Below are 17,837 nucleotides of genomic sequence, written 5' to 3'. Positions count from 1 at the left end.
ATACGAACCTTGTCCACAAACTGAGAAAAAGGAAAAAAATGAAATGAATTGAAATTTTTGAGTTTTACGTCCCACGTTTATGCCGGTTAGGCTAAAGGAGACGGTGATGATGAGTAATGAATGAAATGGTGGAATGAAGGAAGTGGGAAGAAACGGGAGAACCCCGAGGAAACCCACTAAGAAAAAGGAAGTCTATGCTTTTACTTATATTGAGTGACTCTCTTATTACAAACAATAATGTAAAAGGTTCTCAAATGTCACCTATACTTTCTTTTTCTTCTTGAAATTTAACGGTTATAATCAGAAATAACAGAGAAAAGTCGTTCTGTCACTAATTTCTAGATGTTGTTATTACAGGTTGTTTCGAGAAAATAAAAAGAAACTTTCCATGAAAATGTCTACAAAATTTACTATAAAACCAAACTTTTTATTACACAAATCAAAAGACCACATTCACATATTATAAATAAAATAAACCACATCTTTACACTTCTTTAACTTTCATGGCTAATATTATCTGTTTGTTTTAGAAAAGAGTACAAACGATGTAAGTCTTACAAATGTTAAGAAAACGAAATATATGTAAACTATATTACCATAATGAAGTCAGCGACTACTAAGGAAACCGCTGTTTTAATGAGGTCAAAAATAAATAATACAAAACCTTTTAATATATACATTAAAATATAGGGACTCATGAACTGAAGTAAATGAAAACATCCATGGAGACCACAAGAGCTCTTATACAAAAACAGTACTTTAAGTGATTTTTGAGCTTAGTACATATTTCATTGTATTTATTATTTTAAGGTTTCTACTATTCTTATTATTCAATATTGTCAAATACATAGTTGCAGAAACACATCCATTTTGTTCTTTCTAATCGTTAATATTACTTTATCTTCGGAGTCGCAAGAAGGCAAAGATGAAATGAAACCAAGAAATTACAACATGTTATTAAATTGTTAGCTCATTTTCTCAGTTCTGTTGTTTTATTTGTTCATTTATGATTACTGACACAATATACTTTGCAACAACAAAAGAAACTTGGAACTACTTTCTAAAATACTTTTATATGAATATATTATTGTTTTTTAACAACTGTAACAATAACAAAATGTTTTCATAGATTATACTGATCCACACTAGGAGGAAAGAGTCAAGGAATGTTCCTTTCGCAAATTTTAATGAGTTATTATGTATGATTTCTTCTATGTATTTTACTTAGTCTTCTCCACACATTTTGTCTGTAAAATACGTTTGCCTCGAGTTATTGTTGACTCTGTACTTAAGGTTAAATTCGGTATTCAGAAAAAAAGGTAATTTTGTAGAATATAATTTTTGAAGTCAATAATGTTTCAAAGAATAGAAGGTGCTACAGTATCTAAATATGTATAAACAGAAAATAAGAAATTTTCTCTATGTACTAGTGTGGAATTATTAGAAACATTTTACGCTAATTTTATATCCTTTAAGAAAAATGTTTATTTTACTTTGAAAACAAACATGTATTCACTGAATTTTACAGCACATTATTGAAAGAAAATAGTAATATTAACATTTTCCAATCGAAGTGTTTAGTAGTCACAAAATGTTTTCACCTGAAATAGCCATTTCTTTCTTTTAAAAAGTTCCTCGCTGCTGAGAGTTACACCATCATTTATGTCAGGTGGAAACTGTTATCGGTATTGCTCAACAACGAGGAATTTCTTTAAACTGACTATTTTAGGTTATAATGTTAGGTGAGTGCTAAAAAGTTCCCTTTAAAATGTTATTTTTACAACATCTTCAAATACGTATAAATACGCTGTAAAATGCAACAAAACAGGTCAGTATAATCCCACGGTTTGTTATCAACGCAAATAATCTACGGTTTGTTGTAATTACAATCAACAACTTGATGTTAAATATTTGGTTTAATTTAGCAGAAAAAACAGTACACATCATTTATATATGATTTCTGCATATCATGGTTAAAACATAACGAAGTCTCGCTACACTGAAATAGCGCACACCCGGTGGAAGACTGTTAAAAGTCAAAAATACACATTTGTGGGAACATGACTTTTAAAGTTTGTTATTCTATCAAAATCGCTCCCTGGAAACTGGTATTTCTGCCATCTAGAGGTTAATTTGTTTAGTTATGTTTCTGCAAAAATACAACCAGGTAGAGTTCGCTTTTCTCTCTCTATTCTCTTTTTGGCGATGATAACTGAAAATTTCCATTCTTCCACCGGGTGTGTGATATGCTTCATAATGAAAATAACTGTATTACATTTGAAATAAATAAACTGTGACCAACCAGAAAACAAAGTATCTTCCTTGTCCCCTTTATATCAGTGTTAATTTTAACTTAAAACGGAAAATATCGTCTTCTCAGAAAATTGGAGGAGAAAATAAAATACACCCAACTAAAAGAGAATACTACAACATTTTTTTTTTTGTTGTTTGTTTGTTTCTGGTTTACCAAAAGATTTATTTCCTTAAAAATACTGCAAAACTCTACAAATATAATAGCATATACAGCTAAACGAATACATAAGAAATAATACATTATAATAAAAAGAATTAAACGTAGGTTTTTTTTTTTTTATATTCCAAAAATTCCTACTAAAAACTAAGGACTGTAAAACTAATTATCACAGCTTTTATTTATCACAACGAAAACTTCATGTGATATACGGTAACAGTGTAGCTATATAACATTATCAACTATTAACTCACTAAATAAATAAACAATGCTTAACTTCTCTTAGATAAGCATATGAAGTTGACATTTTCATATACACTTAAAATAGGCCCTCTATAGGTGGTGTTTTACATTACTCAGAAAAATACTTATTTCTTGGTAAAAGCCGCTCAATATCCAATCCGTTCACTTTCCGTTCCCAGCGCCAGAAGCACAGAAGATTCGAGTCTAGTCGGAAAAGAACTTAAATAAATAAGCTTTTCTGATGACGTCTATTTCCATCTGGACGATCTGTTAATAAACAGTACTAGACTTTTGGCAAGAGAAGTATCACATGCTAATTATGAAGACGAAAACATGAATCTGAGTGTATAAGCGTCTATGCAGCCTAATCCAGTCATGGATTAAGAGGTGCCTGTTTCTACATAAAACAGTTCCATTATTATTTAATATATATTTAAAAAATATTTTTGCGCTACAAACTTGCTATTCATATTCAATGGCTTGTGGAAGATGACGCGACTGCTCAAAGCTACTAATATTGTGTTGAATTTAAAAAAAAAAAATGTAAAAAGTGTTCAGCAGTTGCGTGATTTTCACTCGCTATCTAGAGCGCCACAATGGAAAACTTGTAGAAATCTCTTAATTAAATATATGTGATTCAGTTTATCGAACACCTCAAAGAAAAGCTTTCCCCGTTTAAAAATGCAAGTGTTACGGAAATAAGAACCTACATAGCGTAATTGTGAAACATGATTCATCGACGTGTGAAGTACAGTTAAAGAGAATACTTGGTCTCTTTAACCAACCACTAGAAGCTAGTAACCAATTGATACTGCAAAATTACTTTTCAGAGTCACTAACTTTCACAACATGAGAAAGCTCTGAAGACTAATCGGATTCGAATAGTATACATTTATCGGCCATTACAGGTGTATATCAAGCATTATGAATAATTACAAAAACTGTCCCAAAACAACTGTCAATAGCGCTCGTATTTCCAAACAAAGCTACAAAGAGACCTAACAATGATGTAGGTATATACTTCAACTTATTGTGTAGCCATAACAACTTGTCGAACGAGTTTTGCTCTCCAGTCCAAGCTCAGCGCGCCGTGAATAGCGTGTGTTGATTTTTACACTCCAGGCTTTTGAGTTGTGATTATGGATATAAAAACGAAGTAACGTTATGTGATTCGTCATTATGCTCGGCGCAGTTTATCGGCCTCGGTTACTGTAGAGGTGTCAAAGAACGCTTATCAGAATCTTTAAGTGAGAAAACAATATTTCGTAAACATACAGCGTTTGTTGAAGGTCGCGCTAGTCCCATATGGTGCACAGCCGTCAGCGACGATTACTGAAGTAAACATTAATACAACTGACGGCGATTATTCGCGACGTTAAACATTTGTTAAACCGCATCGAACATAATATCGAATAACACACGTTGCTCCGTTTTTATATCCATACTCACAACTCAAGAAACATGGAGTGTAAAAATCAACACATCTTTTATGCATGGCTGTTGCGCGCACACTAGTAAACAAAACATGCTCGCTAATTGAGAAGACTAGTTGAACCACACATATGCCTAAATCATTTTCGGTCGTCTCGTGACATTGTTCATAAATACGAGCACTACTAATAGTTGTTTTGGGACAGCCTCTACACACATTCCATTAACATGAAGTGCTACAAGAGAAAAAAACCCAACAGATTGCCTAAGTTTCATTAGGATGACCTTTAGTAAGTTATATTACGTTCCTTACTACAGCACACTTCACTACAGTGTGATTATATGCCTTCAATACATATAATACTTAAAAATACAGAACTTGTTTCAAGACAGAGAGAGAGAGAGAGAAAAAAAAAACACTTTCATATTTAAGGTATTAAAAATACAATTTCAGAAAACATAATTCCTTTCTTACCATCTATTGTAAGAATATACTGATTTTTTTAAAGGAAGGAAAATTCATTATATCCTTCTTAATGCATAATTTAAGTATTTATATGCTTTTAATACTTACTTATTACAATAAACAAACATACAACACAACAGCAGCAACAAATCACTCTTCTTCTTCTTGGCAATGTATAAAGTATACATTTTTATGAACTCCAAAATTTTCTATTTAAAAGTTGAAATGGTTTACCAGTCACTGCATATCGTCTGAATTAAAAATTGTTTAACTCCCGATTCTGAACTGAGTAAATTAATAAAAAGAATAGAAATAGCTATATGATCGTAAGGATTTTTAAAAGGGCACATGACTTGCTTCACTGTTCTTGTTAATCAGGATAATTACTCAAAACTCAAGTCAACTTTTAATTATTACCTAGAAACAGAGCGGGAACACACACACTTCAGTACAGCTGATATATATATATATATTCGTATTATCATATATATGGCACACAAAGAGAAAAATAAGCTTCTAAAAGAAAAATATACATACGAGGTAGAACTTCTGATAATAATAATAAAAACTATACAAATCAACAAAAATATTATCAAATGCTTATACGCAGAAAAAAATACCTTTACAAATGTGTAGTTTAATTTTTAAAACTTTACTTGGACTTCACAGCCTTCTTAACATAATCTGATGTAGGAACAAAATAGTTACTTTCCTTAAGTAACGACGAGCGGGAGTTGTGTAAATATCTGTAAATTAAAATAAAAAACATTCAGTTAGCACTAAACAAAGATGTTCCCACATTTGGGTATATGAAAATCTAAGTTAACTGTATTCATATGATGTATGTCATGTAATGTGATGTAAGCTTCACAAAAATTACAACTGAAAGTGTCATTACCATTCAGTCCTGCAAATTTTATTCTATTCCCGAATTTTCTTGGGTTTGAAACATCCAATCAAAATGGTTGTTAGTCACATTAGATCGGATCTGTCCTCTCTCCATTTCGTCAATAAATTGTATAAGGCTTCAAAGTTAAATCTGTCCGTGCGTCTTTTCTTTCTCCTTTCTTTTTACACTACGTTCGCAAGCTAAGTATAAGCACATCCACATTTCTAAAGCTTCCATAGTTTTAAATCCTTTTTGCGTAATGTCCATGTTTCGGACCCATACAGCACAATACCCCACACGGAGCATTTTTGTAAAGCTTTTTTTCTCAACCCTTTATGCAAGGTCACACAAAATAGTCTTTTTTTACTCTTAAAGGCTTCTTTCGCCATTCCTATCCTTGCTTTTATTTCTTGTTCACACTTCATATCATTACTAATAATACTGCCCAGGTATCGACAACTAATCACCTGTTCTATTTTCTTCCCTTTAACTGCAATATTTGACACCGACCCCAACGTTCTAATCACCATGGCTTTTGTCTTTCTAACATTTATTTCCATCCCATATTCTTCACAGCCCTTCCTCATGTTTACTAACATCTTACTGATTTTCTTTTAGATTCTGCAACAAGCGCCATATCATCTGCAAACCGTATACTCCTAATCACTACCCCCTACTGAAATTCCGTCTTCATTTTGTAGACTCTTTTTCACTCTCTCTTCTGGATAGATATTAAATAATGTACGCGAGAGACAGCATCCCTGTCGAATTCCCCTTCCAATTCCACTCCCCTCTGTCACTTTCTCCCCTATTCTAACACTTACTTGTTGGTTCATATAAAGATTCTTACGAGTCTTCGATCTTTCCATTCCAATTCAACCTTCTTTAGAACTTCCAACAACAATTCCCAATTCACGCGGTCAAAAGCCTTTTCTAGCTCAATAAATGCAACATACACCTCTTTCCCGTTTTCAATAAACCTTTCACCAATCACCCCTAAGAGTCCAATTGCATCTCTTGTGCCCTTACCTCTCTTGAACCCGAACTGTTCCTCCTCACTTCATTTATTCTTCCATACAACCTTCTATTCAAAATTCGAAGCAAAATTTTTGCTGCATGAGATATGAGACTAATAGTTCTATAAATTTTACATAATTTTGAGTTCGATATCTTAGCCATCGGTATCACGATCGTCTTCAGAAGTCTTCTGGCCACTCTCCTGTTTCATATATATTTCACTGTACAGTCGCAACACAATTCTTTCTTGCCCTTGTCCCCCACATTCTTAATGAATTCGATTGGTATATTATCTATCCCGGTCGCCTTTTCTAACCTCGGATATAGCTAGCTTTTTCAAATTCATCCCGAAGAATATTAAACCCTTTATCACCCTCGCCTACTTCATTTTCTACTTCAACCTCCAGGCCATATGGTCTATTCCTACCCTTATATAAGTCCTCAACATATTCTTTACATTTTCCTAAGAGTTCACTTCTCTCGCTGACTATTTTCCCATTCTTATTTTCTACTGCACCGTAATACCCACTCGCTACATTCTAAGTTCCATAGATTTCACCTCCTTGTACATTTCCTAATATTTCTCAACTCTTTCTAATTCTTCTATGTTCTCGCATTTTTTTTATTTTTTATTTTTTTTGTAAATCTTTTCCCTTGCTCTATCTGTTTCCTTTCGCAACTCGTTGTTTAATATCTGTACATCTTTCTGCCCTCTTCTGTAACAACTTGTTCCCGCGTCTTCCTTTCCTTTATTTTCTGCAACATATGCTTTGTAACCCATGGTTTGTGTTCGCGGTAACCTATTACTTTTTTTTTTTTTGCAGCCAGCTGTATGCAAAGTTTAATGTGTTCTCACCGTGCGTTACTATCGGCGCCTATTCTTTCCTCGTTTGAATATTTTTCTTCGAATTTCTCAACGAAAATAATTCTCATTTCCGGCCGGTTGCACAATGTTGGCTTTATGCAAAGCGGCGCTAAAAAACCGCTTAAATCTAGGCGGCAGATGAACTACCACTCAACTTCTTAAGCGGGGTTTTCTTGTTAATTCAATGCTTCGTTGTTTAGAAAATTCTGCTTGAATGCTGATAGCATTAGAGATGCCGCCTTACTTATACTGTTGATGGTTTTGAATGAAAGAAAGATACGATTAGAAAATTTTTTGAAAATGTCGGATTCACCCAGCGATGATGACAATTATGAAATTCTTGAACTAATGGAAATTATAGTCAATCACAGAATTCATTGACCACCCATATACGTGGAAAGAACCAATTTTCTTGAGTTAGAAGATAATGATTTTTTCTCCCGCTTTCGCCTTACAAAAAGAACTATTGAACGTTTGCTAGAAGAAATACAGGATGAACTAGCAACACCAACTCTGCGGTAAGTAAATGAATAATATTCTTACTATTTGCTTAAAATAAAATGGTAAATGTAAATGTGGCAAGGTTCTAGAATACCGACCCGCTTCCAGATAGAGCACCCAGAGATGTTACGCAAATTACGACGAAAGCCAACTATTCAAAAACTATGGGACGGTTTTAGAACATTCGCTTTCCTGAGTGTCGCAGAAAACGAACAATTACCGAAATTTACAGGAGAAACGAAATAATTTAAGTAATTCTCATTTTGTTCGAGTAAATAAACGCATGAGAATTTTGGGCTCCCGTGGAACACAGCCACTACTGCTGTTAAATTCTATAGCTATGTTGTACAATCCGCAGCAAAAAACCTGCAACATGAGCATATAAGTTTATTGTGAAACTACGCCTAACAGCCCAAGGAATCAACATAACGTCTAAGTGGCACGAATCACGCCAGGAGAAACCTCGGCGTCCTCCCCCTGCACACTTATTTTGGAGCAAAAGACTTCGTCGTTTCACAATAAATTTACATGCTCATGTTGCAGGTTTTTTGCTGCGGACTGTACCATGTGTAGTTCTTGTCGCTTCACGACACAGCGTTGCTCCGCTTATTTTCTAGAATATTCTTATATTTGATAGCAATGTCTAATAGCAGTTCTATTTCAGACTGCGAAGAATTTGTAGTTCTTTTCCTACTTTCAGTATCCATACTTATCCAAGATCTCTTGCTAACAATTCACTTCTACTGCAATACGATCATCAATCAGAGACCATTCCCTGAACCAATCATAGGACACAAACGCTGAAAAAAGAAAATCAAAATGTCAAAAGTTTCGTTGAAATATTGCCAGATCCACAGAAACTCCTGCTTAATTCTGCCGCTCCGAATAAGTTTGGCTTCGCTCAACTAGGAGTTAAGCGAACATTGTGCAATCGGCAATTCCTCGTTTCTCAACTTTTCAGTACTCAATATCTTGTTGCCTGGTTTTCTTCTGCCTATATTTTTCACTTGAATATCCACTTCGGCCAGAATAAGCTTAATCAGAGGAAATGTCAGCCCCGGGAAGGGTCTTCGCTTTCTTCAAGCTATTCCGATACCTGTTCTGAATCATAACATATCTGATATCTTCCACCGTCTATTGGGAATTTCTATGTATGTCATCTTCTCTTGTGCTGATTGAACCACACGTTCGCAATTATTAGTAAATTCTCTCTACAAAAAACTTACCAGTCCCTCTCTCCTTTCATTTCTTACGCCTAAACAATATTTGCCTACGACACTGTCTGTTCTCCCACAAATGCATTGAAATCTACATTATAATTAAATATGCACCCCTCTTCTCCCTGTCTATAATTTCTTCTGTTTTCTGATAATTTCCCTCTACTTCTTCAACTGGATGCGAAGTCCTTGGTGCATATGTCTGTATCACTACTAAATCCTGCTTTTTTCCTTTAAGTCTTAACATCGTAACTCTATCATAAACATATTCTACTTTCTTTGAAACCCTTACCAACAATTATTTCTACATCATTATTATGACCACCCTTTTCATTATCTGAGTAAAACATTCTATAACCTTCGTTGTTCAATGCCCCATTATCTTTCCATCTAACTTCACAGACTCCTACCAAATCTAGGTTATTTTGTTTCATTTCCTCTAAGATTTTCTAATTTGCCTCCCTGTAATATGGTACGTACGTTTCATGTCCCTATCCTAAACCTTTTGCTCTCGCATATCTTTCTTTTCTTTTACCCACAATATTACTTTCTCTTCCTAAAGTTCTTCCCAAGCCATCCCCCTCCCGGAGATCCGAATGGGGGAGCTTACCTCCAGAACTATATTTTGACCTGCTAAAGAGCATTGTACATATGTTCTCTTTCTGCTGTCAGCAAACTAGGGAAAAATAGAGTGGTGGTTTCCCATTGCCTTCCAACCCGTATTATCCGAGCTGTTGAAGTCACTGACCACGCACGGAACTAATGTCCAAGTTGCCGTACCAATCACTATGATTTCCGCCAACCTGCCTACTGGAGAACTGCTGCCTTCTCCCAGGATGCAGTTCGTCTGGCTACTCCATTTAGACCAACTCGACAGAGGTGGTCCTTCTGGTAGTGAACTACCGCCGACATAGCTCTAAATTTCACTGTATCATGCAATCCTTCCCACCCGACACATAATTGTTTTCGTAAAGGTGGTGTTTATCGGGGAGAAGTTTTGGTTAAAGAAACAAAATATATATGATAGTACACATGAGATGCGTTCAAGTTCCAAGATCTTCAATTTTCTTTTCAACTACTCTGAGCGGATGGAATGATGCAATTCATCTTAACATATCCAAACACTCTTTGCGAATTTATGACATATAACGCAGCACGATGGAGTCTTGGTGTTCCTACCACCACCGTCGCGCTTTAGATACTACAGATAGACACGTTTAGTGTGCAAGAACCTTATCGCGTGATCATCCTTTTCTTCACCCGCGTGGTATGGTATCTATCGACATTCATCGATAACTCAGTAAGATATGTGGTGAATGTTGAGGAACTAAATTGGGAATCAAGATTGCAGATAACTGAGTATGTAGTGCCGTGTAGTTAGAAATATGGAAGAGGATTAAAGTAATTTATTTACTTGATGTATTTCGAGCTATGAGACAGTTAAGATGAGTGATGCTATATTTACGTGATATTAAGATAAGGCATTTCTGTATGTAATATTTGAGATAAAAAGGTAAACTAGTAATAATGTGATAACAGGTAGATGTAATGAAGAATATATGATTTAATAATTATGTTAATAAAAAGAAGAATATTAAACAAAAAGAGCTGTAGTGTTTTACATAACAACAACGTTGCCAACGATTAGTAGGAATCGATATTAGACCAACTGTTTAGAAGTTATCAGTGAAGGTGCAATGGATGTGAAAAATACGCGTTCGTGAATCGTAAGTCTAAAGAAGGTCGAACGCCGTGTGATAACGACTCCAAGCAGCATTGACCAAGGAAAAGCCACCATGACGCCATGAATGGTGCTTTCGTTTTATCAACTATTATAATGGATGAGATGAGTACTGCTTTTCAATTCTGAAACAAAACGACAGTTGTCACAATGGAAGCACAAAGATTCCCCCTCCCCCGCAAATAAATTTCGGAATACCGTCAAGCTCAGAAAGTGATGCTTGCAATGTTTTGGAACAGCGAAGGCGTAATTCTAACTCATTACGTTCCAGAGGCCATTACAATGACAGCTGGACCTTGAGAACATTAGTTATATTGAAGACTTCGCTCATTTTAGCATTTGCAAACAAAACGACCCGAAAAGATTGTTCACGTGATTTTCATCGGGACAATGTTCCTGTTGATCAGTCACTTTTAACACAGGAATTTCTTCGTCTCTGCAATATTAAATCAAGAGGAAAGACAAAAACACACAATGTTTGTACTCTAACTAAATTTACCAATATCGTGTGCCATTTGGTGAAACTACTTGAAATAAAAGGTAACGAAAAAAGTTCTTGCCGTTCTAGAGCAATATAGTGGAAGGTTTCGAAATAACCCTCATCAGCATCCAACACCTTTTACCAACGTTCCTGCAGCTGCACAATACCCTGGTCATAAAACTCGGCGGTCGTGGATGCAAAGAAATCCGTGAATGCGTTCTGCAGGTCTTCCTCATTTGCGAAGGATCTCCCATGGAGGTGGTTGTCGAGAAAATGAAACAGGTGGTAACCTGTTGACACAAGTTCCGGTGAATATGGCGCATGGCACAGTGTCTCCCAGTGAAGTTACTGAAGAGTCTCCCGGATTCTCTTCGCCACATATGGCTTAGCATTGTCGTGCAGGAACAGCACACCCTTGTGATTTAACAATCCCGGCTCCTTCTGCCGCAATGTACGATGCATCTTTTGCAACTCTGAGAGTATAGGTTAAGCAGTGACGGTCTCACCAGACGGATGGAGCTCATCATGCACCACTTGCCGACAATTCCACCATACAGAGAGCATAATCATTCGTGGGTACAGAGGTGGTCTTGAGGTGTAATGAACAGTCACGTGGCGACAACCATGGTCTGGTATGCTTGGGAATGGCATAGAGGAACCACTTTTCGTCATCAGTAGGCAAGCGATCAAAATGTGTGTTCAGGCTAAGTGAACGACAAACAGGCTGCCAGTTGTTGTTCCTTGTTGGCTGCCGACAATGTGTAGGGTACCAACTTGCTAAACTTCTACGACTTTCCTATCACATGCAGGTGCTGTCAGCGGAAACACGGAACCTTGCTGCAAGTTCACCACACGATTTAGACTAGTCTTCCTCGATGACTGTTTTCAGGATGTCATCCAACATATGTAGTCGTCCACTGTTAGGTTCATCTGTAAGGCTCATAGCTCCCGAACGGAATTTCTGGAACCAAAGTCTGGCAATGCAATTGATCAGGGCATTCTCCCCAAATGTCTGGCATATGCGGCGACTTAATGCCGCAGCTGACAGGCATACTTTAAAGTCATACAACAAACACATGCGAACAAACTGGTTCAATATCTCAATTTCTCTTCGACACTGGACGTGTTATGACTGCTGTATGTGCGCAACATGCCTGCATTACTGAAGGTCGATAGTCAGACTAACTTCCGATCGCTTGGCATCAACGTGCGTCATTTCGTTTCCTCAGTGAGTACATGATTAATGGGACGTCAAAAACGGAAAAAACTTTTTTCTAGGTTATCTTGTACTAATAGATCATGTGCTCTGGTGACTCAGCACCATAATTATATGCCATCAATGGTAGGTCTCTTGCCACAAATTTAGAAGGCTGGTATACTAAAGAACCTTATGTAACTCATTCGTCTTGACATAGGAATCATACGAGTTTAATAATAAATATTAACAGTAATCTTTCTCTCCTCTTCCTTCTTTTAGTTCCACCATATCTTCTACTACGTCTCTCAGAATACAATTTGTTTTGCAACAGTGCTCTATTGTAAACCACCTTACCTTATTGTAATTACACCCTTTCTCTCATTGGCTTTCCGCTTCACTCATCTATGTTTCTACATACTTCGTAACATACTAATTTCAGAATTCTGGTTATTTTTCATTGAATTTTCGTATTGTCGACGTTCCTGCTCCATACAGCATAACGCTCAACATCTGATTAGTCTGTTCTGTAACCTTCCGTTCCTCGATTCGTATAGTTTTCTTGTTTCGTCTGACTTCTATAGTTGTCACGGTGCCCTCAATTACAATTAGCACCGCCTTCGTTTATTTTCTACTTATTTTGGATTTCATTCTATTCACAGCTTTTACTACTATTTTCTAGCACCATGTTAAAATTCACAAGATCAGCCGTATCGTTTGCAAAGCGAATGGATTAACATATCTACCTTCTACCGAATCCAGGTCCGTTTTCAGTAGGTTTATAAATCCATACTGCTGAAAATTCATCAACGAACACCCAGTAGGAACTCACGTCAGTGGACCAAATTTCAGAGACAAGAAGAGGTGATGAAAAACGGTAATGATGCTGACAGTAGAGATGCTGAATGTGTGTGAAATATGGATATTCCACGCTCGTTGAAAATCTTGGGTATAGCTACGCAATCATCATTGTCTCTACACTTGCTAGGTAGGTCTTAGGTCAAGAACTTAGCAGACCAGTAAAACACGGTGGGTATCCCAGCGTTACGGGGTCATGCGTTATGCTGTTGGAAGAAAGTGACTAGCTTAACTGTTCAGATAATATTGAAGGACATGATTAACGATGTTAGGAATCTTTACTTACTCATACTCTCCACAGGAAAACGGGATGTGTAGCTTATTGCCCCCACACTAGAATTCCTCATCTGTCCAGGCGCTCCCGTGCGTCGCGGTGGCAATTAGGAGGGTATGTCTGGTGAGGGAACACTGCTTTTTATTGTATAAACTATCATTGGACCATTGGTCAAGACCCATGGGAGCGGCAATTATGTGGAATGACCACCCGACTTCTCATTTTTTCTATACGCCACGCTCGAAGTCGCTTATTGCACAATACGCATCTCCCCCTTATTGTAGACATAGACTTTGATCCAGACAGAATTGATTCACACACGAACTACACTCGTCGCATTGCCCGACAATATTAAATAACAGCGTATACCCTTTTCAAACAAGGCGATCTTTCGATCCTACAGTGACAATTGTGCTCGGATATTTAAACTAAGTTCAGTATGTTCACTATCGGTTCTGTGGTGGTAATTTCATTCGAATCGGACGGTGCGTATGGGCTGGTTGTTCTTCAATGTATTTCTAACAGTGCAAGTAAATAATGCCGCTGAAAGGCAATATCCTTGTCGAACGCCTTTTCAAATTGTACTATAATCTGTCATTTCCTCTTCATCAAACTCTTAATCATTCCAAGTTTCTTCTAAGTTTTTATTATTTCTGTTCCATCCCAAGTTTTAGCACTTTCATTAAAATGATCAGTTCGAAGTCCGAAAATCCTTTCATCTATCACTCGACGAAAGTGTAATTGTCTCTCTAGTGCCATTTCCCTAATAAATCAGAATTCTTCTTCAAATTCCTCATTTATATCTACTGTTCAAAATAAAAGGCTTTCCTTATTAGATGTTAAGTTAATAGCTCTGTACTCCTCTTACTTGTACTTTATTACAAATTCGGAATGTTTCTATTCTTCCCCTATATATTTTTAATGAACTCTGTCCCGAATTCAACTCTAATTATTCCAAATTTAAGTTATTCATGGTTAAATACTATACTTTTTCTTTTGTTTTAAATACGTAAAATGCATGGCTCATTCTTGCCCTCAAGCAGCTCCTTAATATATCCTTTCCATCTGTCTTGAACATCATTTGGCCCTCTCAAGGACTTTTCATCCTTAATTTAAGTATTGCAATCGCATTATTATAATTTCATCGTTTCTAATTACAGAAAGAAAAAATAATCACCTTTACATTTCTTGTTTTACTGATTTCAATCTTAATTTGTTATACAAATGTGAATACTTCTTCAGTTTAATTTTGTTTCCACATTTCTCTTTCATTCATTTTTGTTTTTTTTAATATTTCTTTCACAACCGAGGTTTCTAGCTCTACTTCTTCCACGATGCCTGACACTCGTAAAGTTCGAAATGATGTTACAATTTAGTTCTTATGTCTATAATCTAATTGCGGAAAAATAAGTTAATATTATACTTGTTAAGCGCTACTGTGCGTTGCACTGTTAGTTACACGAAAATTGATTGTATATAGAAAATATTTTATAGATTTTAATGATAAAGAATTTTCCCATATCCCCAAAGAAGAGAATGGAGCTACAAAACCATGATGTAATTATTTTATCCTTACTCTTCTGAAAACTTATGAGGGGCCGCGGTGGCTCAGTGGTAAAGCGTTCACCTCTGGTGCTTGGGGTCCCGGGTTCGATCCCAGCCCCCGCCAAGTGAACTTTGTGGTGGACAAACACGTGTGCGTGGGTTCTCCCGTTTCCTCCCACTGTCTTCATTCCACCATTTCATTCATTAATCATCATCACCGTCTCCTTTAGCCTAACCGGCATAACCGTGGGACGTAAAACTGAAAGATTTCATTTCATTTTTTCAAAATTTATGAACCTTTATATAACTACATAATTCAACATATTGCCTTACAAGAGACACATTATTAATTTGTTCTTTCTATATATGCATATGGCAGTGTTTTTCTCTGCAAGTAAGTAAATTAAATAAATAAATTAATTAAAAACAAAAACAAAAAAAATAATGGGAATGCAACTTGTACGTCTATACAGAGATTTTGGCTACTTCAATTTCCGTAAAATTTTTCGAGTCTGTGCTATTTGATGTTTTCTTTGCTTCCTTACAGTGTGCAACATCATAAATTCAATTTATGTACAGTTCAGTCACCAGTAAATGCCAGTAGGTCTTCTCACATAGTACTGCTTTATTGCTAAAATGTCGCTTTATATTTTCAAATATAACACGCAGTGAAATTTTTTTCCCCTCAAAAATAAATATGGGAAATGAAGTGCGGCTTATACACAGCAAATATGATATTTACTCCTTCTATGGAAGCACATTCGGCTTTGATTTAATTCATCTTTTACACCAAGTATCTAGGGTAGACACGTCCCCCTGCCACAGACGCCAATGTTTTGTACCAACTTTGAAGTGGTGCCTCATGGTTCATACTCACCAGACCTCGCTCCTAGCGATTTTTTGTTTCCGATAATGAAGGAAACTCCACGACGTTAGTTTTCCAATTGGTCTACTCTATCATCAGCGATTTTCCAGTGATAAAAATACACTCGAAAGAAGAGTTCTTCGTAGTCATGATACCATAACGTCGACGTTGCGAAAAATGTGTACGTCTAAAGAGAGATTCACTACTAAGTGACAGAAGTTTCAAATTCCTGAGTGAAGTAATTCAGAAATATGAGACCTTAGAACTTGAGCGCTCCTCATCGTACATACAGAAATGAAGTCTGGTTAATCAGTGTAAAATACAGAACAGCAAGATGAAATAGTTGGAGTGATTCAAGCACTTTCTAAGAGGTACATAGTGATGTAGAACTGATAACGGATATCGAACGGCAGAACTCTTAAAACAAAAGCTGGAGGCCCCGTAATAAACCTTTTCATTCAAGGTATATATACGGTATGCATGCATGCGTGCGAATAAACCTTTTCATTCGTGTGTGCGTGCGAGCGTATGAATGTAGTACTCCATTTCTCGGCAACTACTCCCCAGATCTGAACCAAATTTGGTGGTCGAGCTCGCCCAGGTAGAAACTTGGCTCGACTTCTATATAGTACTCTATTTCTCGGTAACTACTAGTCGGATCTGAACCAAATTTGAAGGGTAAGCACCCGATAGTCTAAGAAATAAAGATCGCTTTACTTGGTTGCTAAGCTCGGGAAGGAACATATTCAGCTCGGCTCGGCTCGGCTCGCCTTGACTTACAAGTTCGTGGCGCTCTCCATCGGTACTGCTGGAATTCAATATGGTGTTGGCCCATCCTTAACCTTGATGACAGCTTCCACTCTCGCAGGCATACTTTCAATCAGGTGCTGGAAGGTTTCTTGGGGAATGGCAGCCCATTCTTCACGGAGTGCTGAACTGAGGTAGGTCGGTGAGGCCTGGCACGAAATCGGCGTTCCAAAACATCCCAAAGGTGTTTTATAGGATTCAAGTCAGGACTCTGTGCACGCCAGTCCATTACAGGGATGTTATGGTCGTGTAACCACTCCGCCACAGGCCGTGCAGTATGAACAGATGCTCGATCGTGTTGAGAGATGCAATCGCCATCCCCGAATTGCTCTTCAACAGTGGGAAGCAAGAAAGTGCTTAAAACATCAATGTAGGCCTGCGCTGTGAGAGTGTCACACAAAACAAGGGGTGCAAGTAGGGGTGTTCGGAATTGAGATTTCAATTCCGGAATTCGGAATGTCGATAATTCCGGAATTTTTCGGAATTCCGTTTTTCGGAATCTCGGAATTTCGGAATTTTCGGAATCTCGGAATTCCGGAATTTTCGGAATCTCGGAATTCCGGAATTTTCGGAATCTCGGAATTCCGGAATTTTCGGAATCTCGGAATTCCGGAATTTTCGGAATCTCGGAATTCCGGAATTTCGAAATTCCGAGATTCCGGAATTCCGAAAATTCCGGAATTCCGATCTTCAGAAATTTCCGATGGAGTTTAAAAATTCCGGAATTCCGACCTTCCGAAATTTAGTATCGTGTTCTGGATTCCGGAATTCCGATCTTCCGAAATTTCAGATCTTGTTTCGAGATTCCGGAATTCCGATCTTCCGAAATTTCGGATCGTGTTCCAAGATTCCGGAATTCCGAACTTCCGATATTTGCGATAAAGTTCCGGAATTCCGATTTTCCGAAATCTAATCTATTAGAGGCTTTATATTTTAGTATAGATATGTCGGAAATACCAACTGAAAATGTTC

The 17,837-nt window shown here is 36.9% G+C and overlaps 1 protein-coding gene across 3 annotated transcripts in view; it reads right to left on the bottom strand.

Annotated features, from left to right (window-relative positions):
* Positions 1 to 267: 267 nt before the first annotated feature.
* LOC145666580 (mortality factor 4-like protein 1) overlaps positions 268 to 17,837 on the bottom strand; it is a 122,974-nt gene continuing 105,404 nt past the window's right edge. For all 3 annotated transcript variants that reach the window (XM_081733946.1, XM_081733945.1, XM_081733947.1), the window contains one exon: positions 268 to 5,356. In XM_081733946.1, coding sequence (XP_081590072.1) covers positions 5,263 to 5,356 — 94 coding nt within the window. In that variant the 3' untranslated portion in view covers positions 268 to 5,262. The remainder of the gene's footprint in view (positions 5,357 to 17,837) is intronic.

This window comes from Thermobia domestica, chromosome 12 (assembly GCF_964235325.1).
Source record: "Thermobia domestica chromosome 12, izTheDome1.hap1.1, whole genome shotgun sequence".
Lineage (NCBI taxonomy): Eukaryota > Metazoa > Arthropoda > Insecta > Zygentoma > Lepismatidae > Thermobia > Thermobia domestica.
Note: the sequence above shows the minus strand (reverse complement) of the source record. Positions and strands in the feature narration are given on the sequence as shown.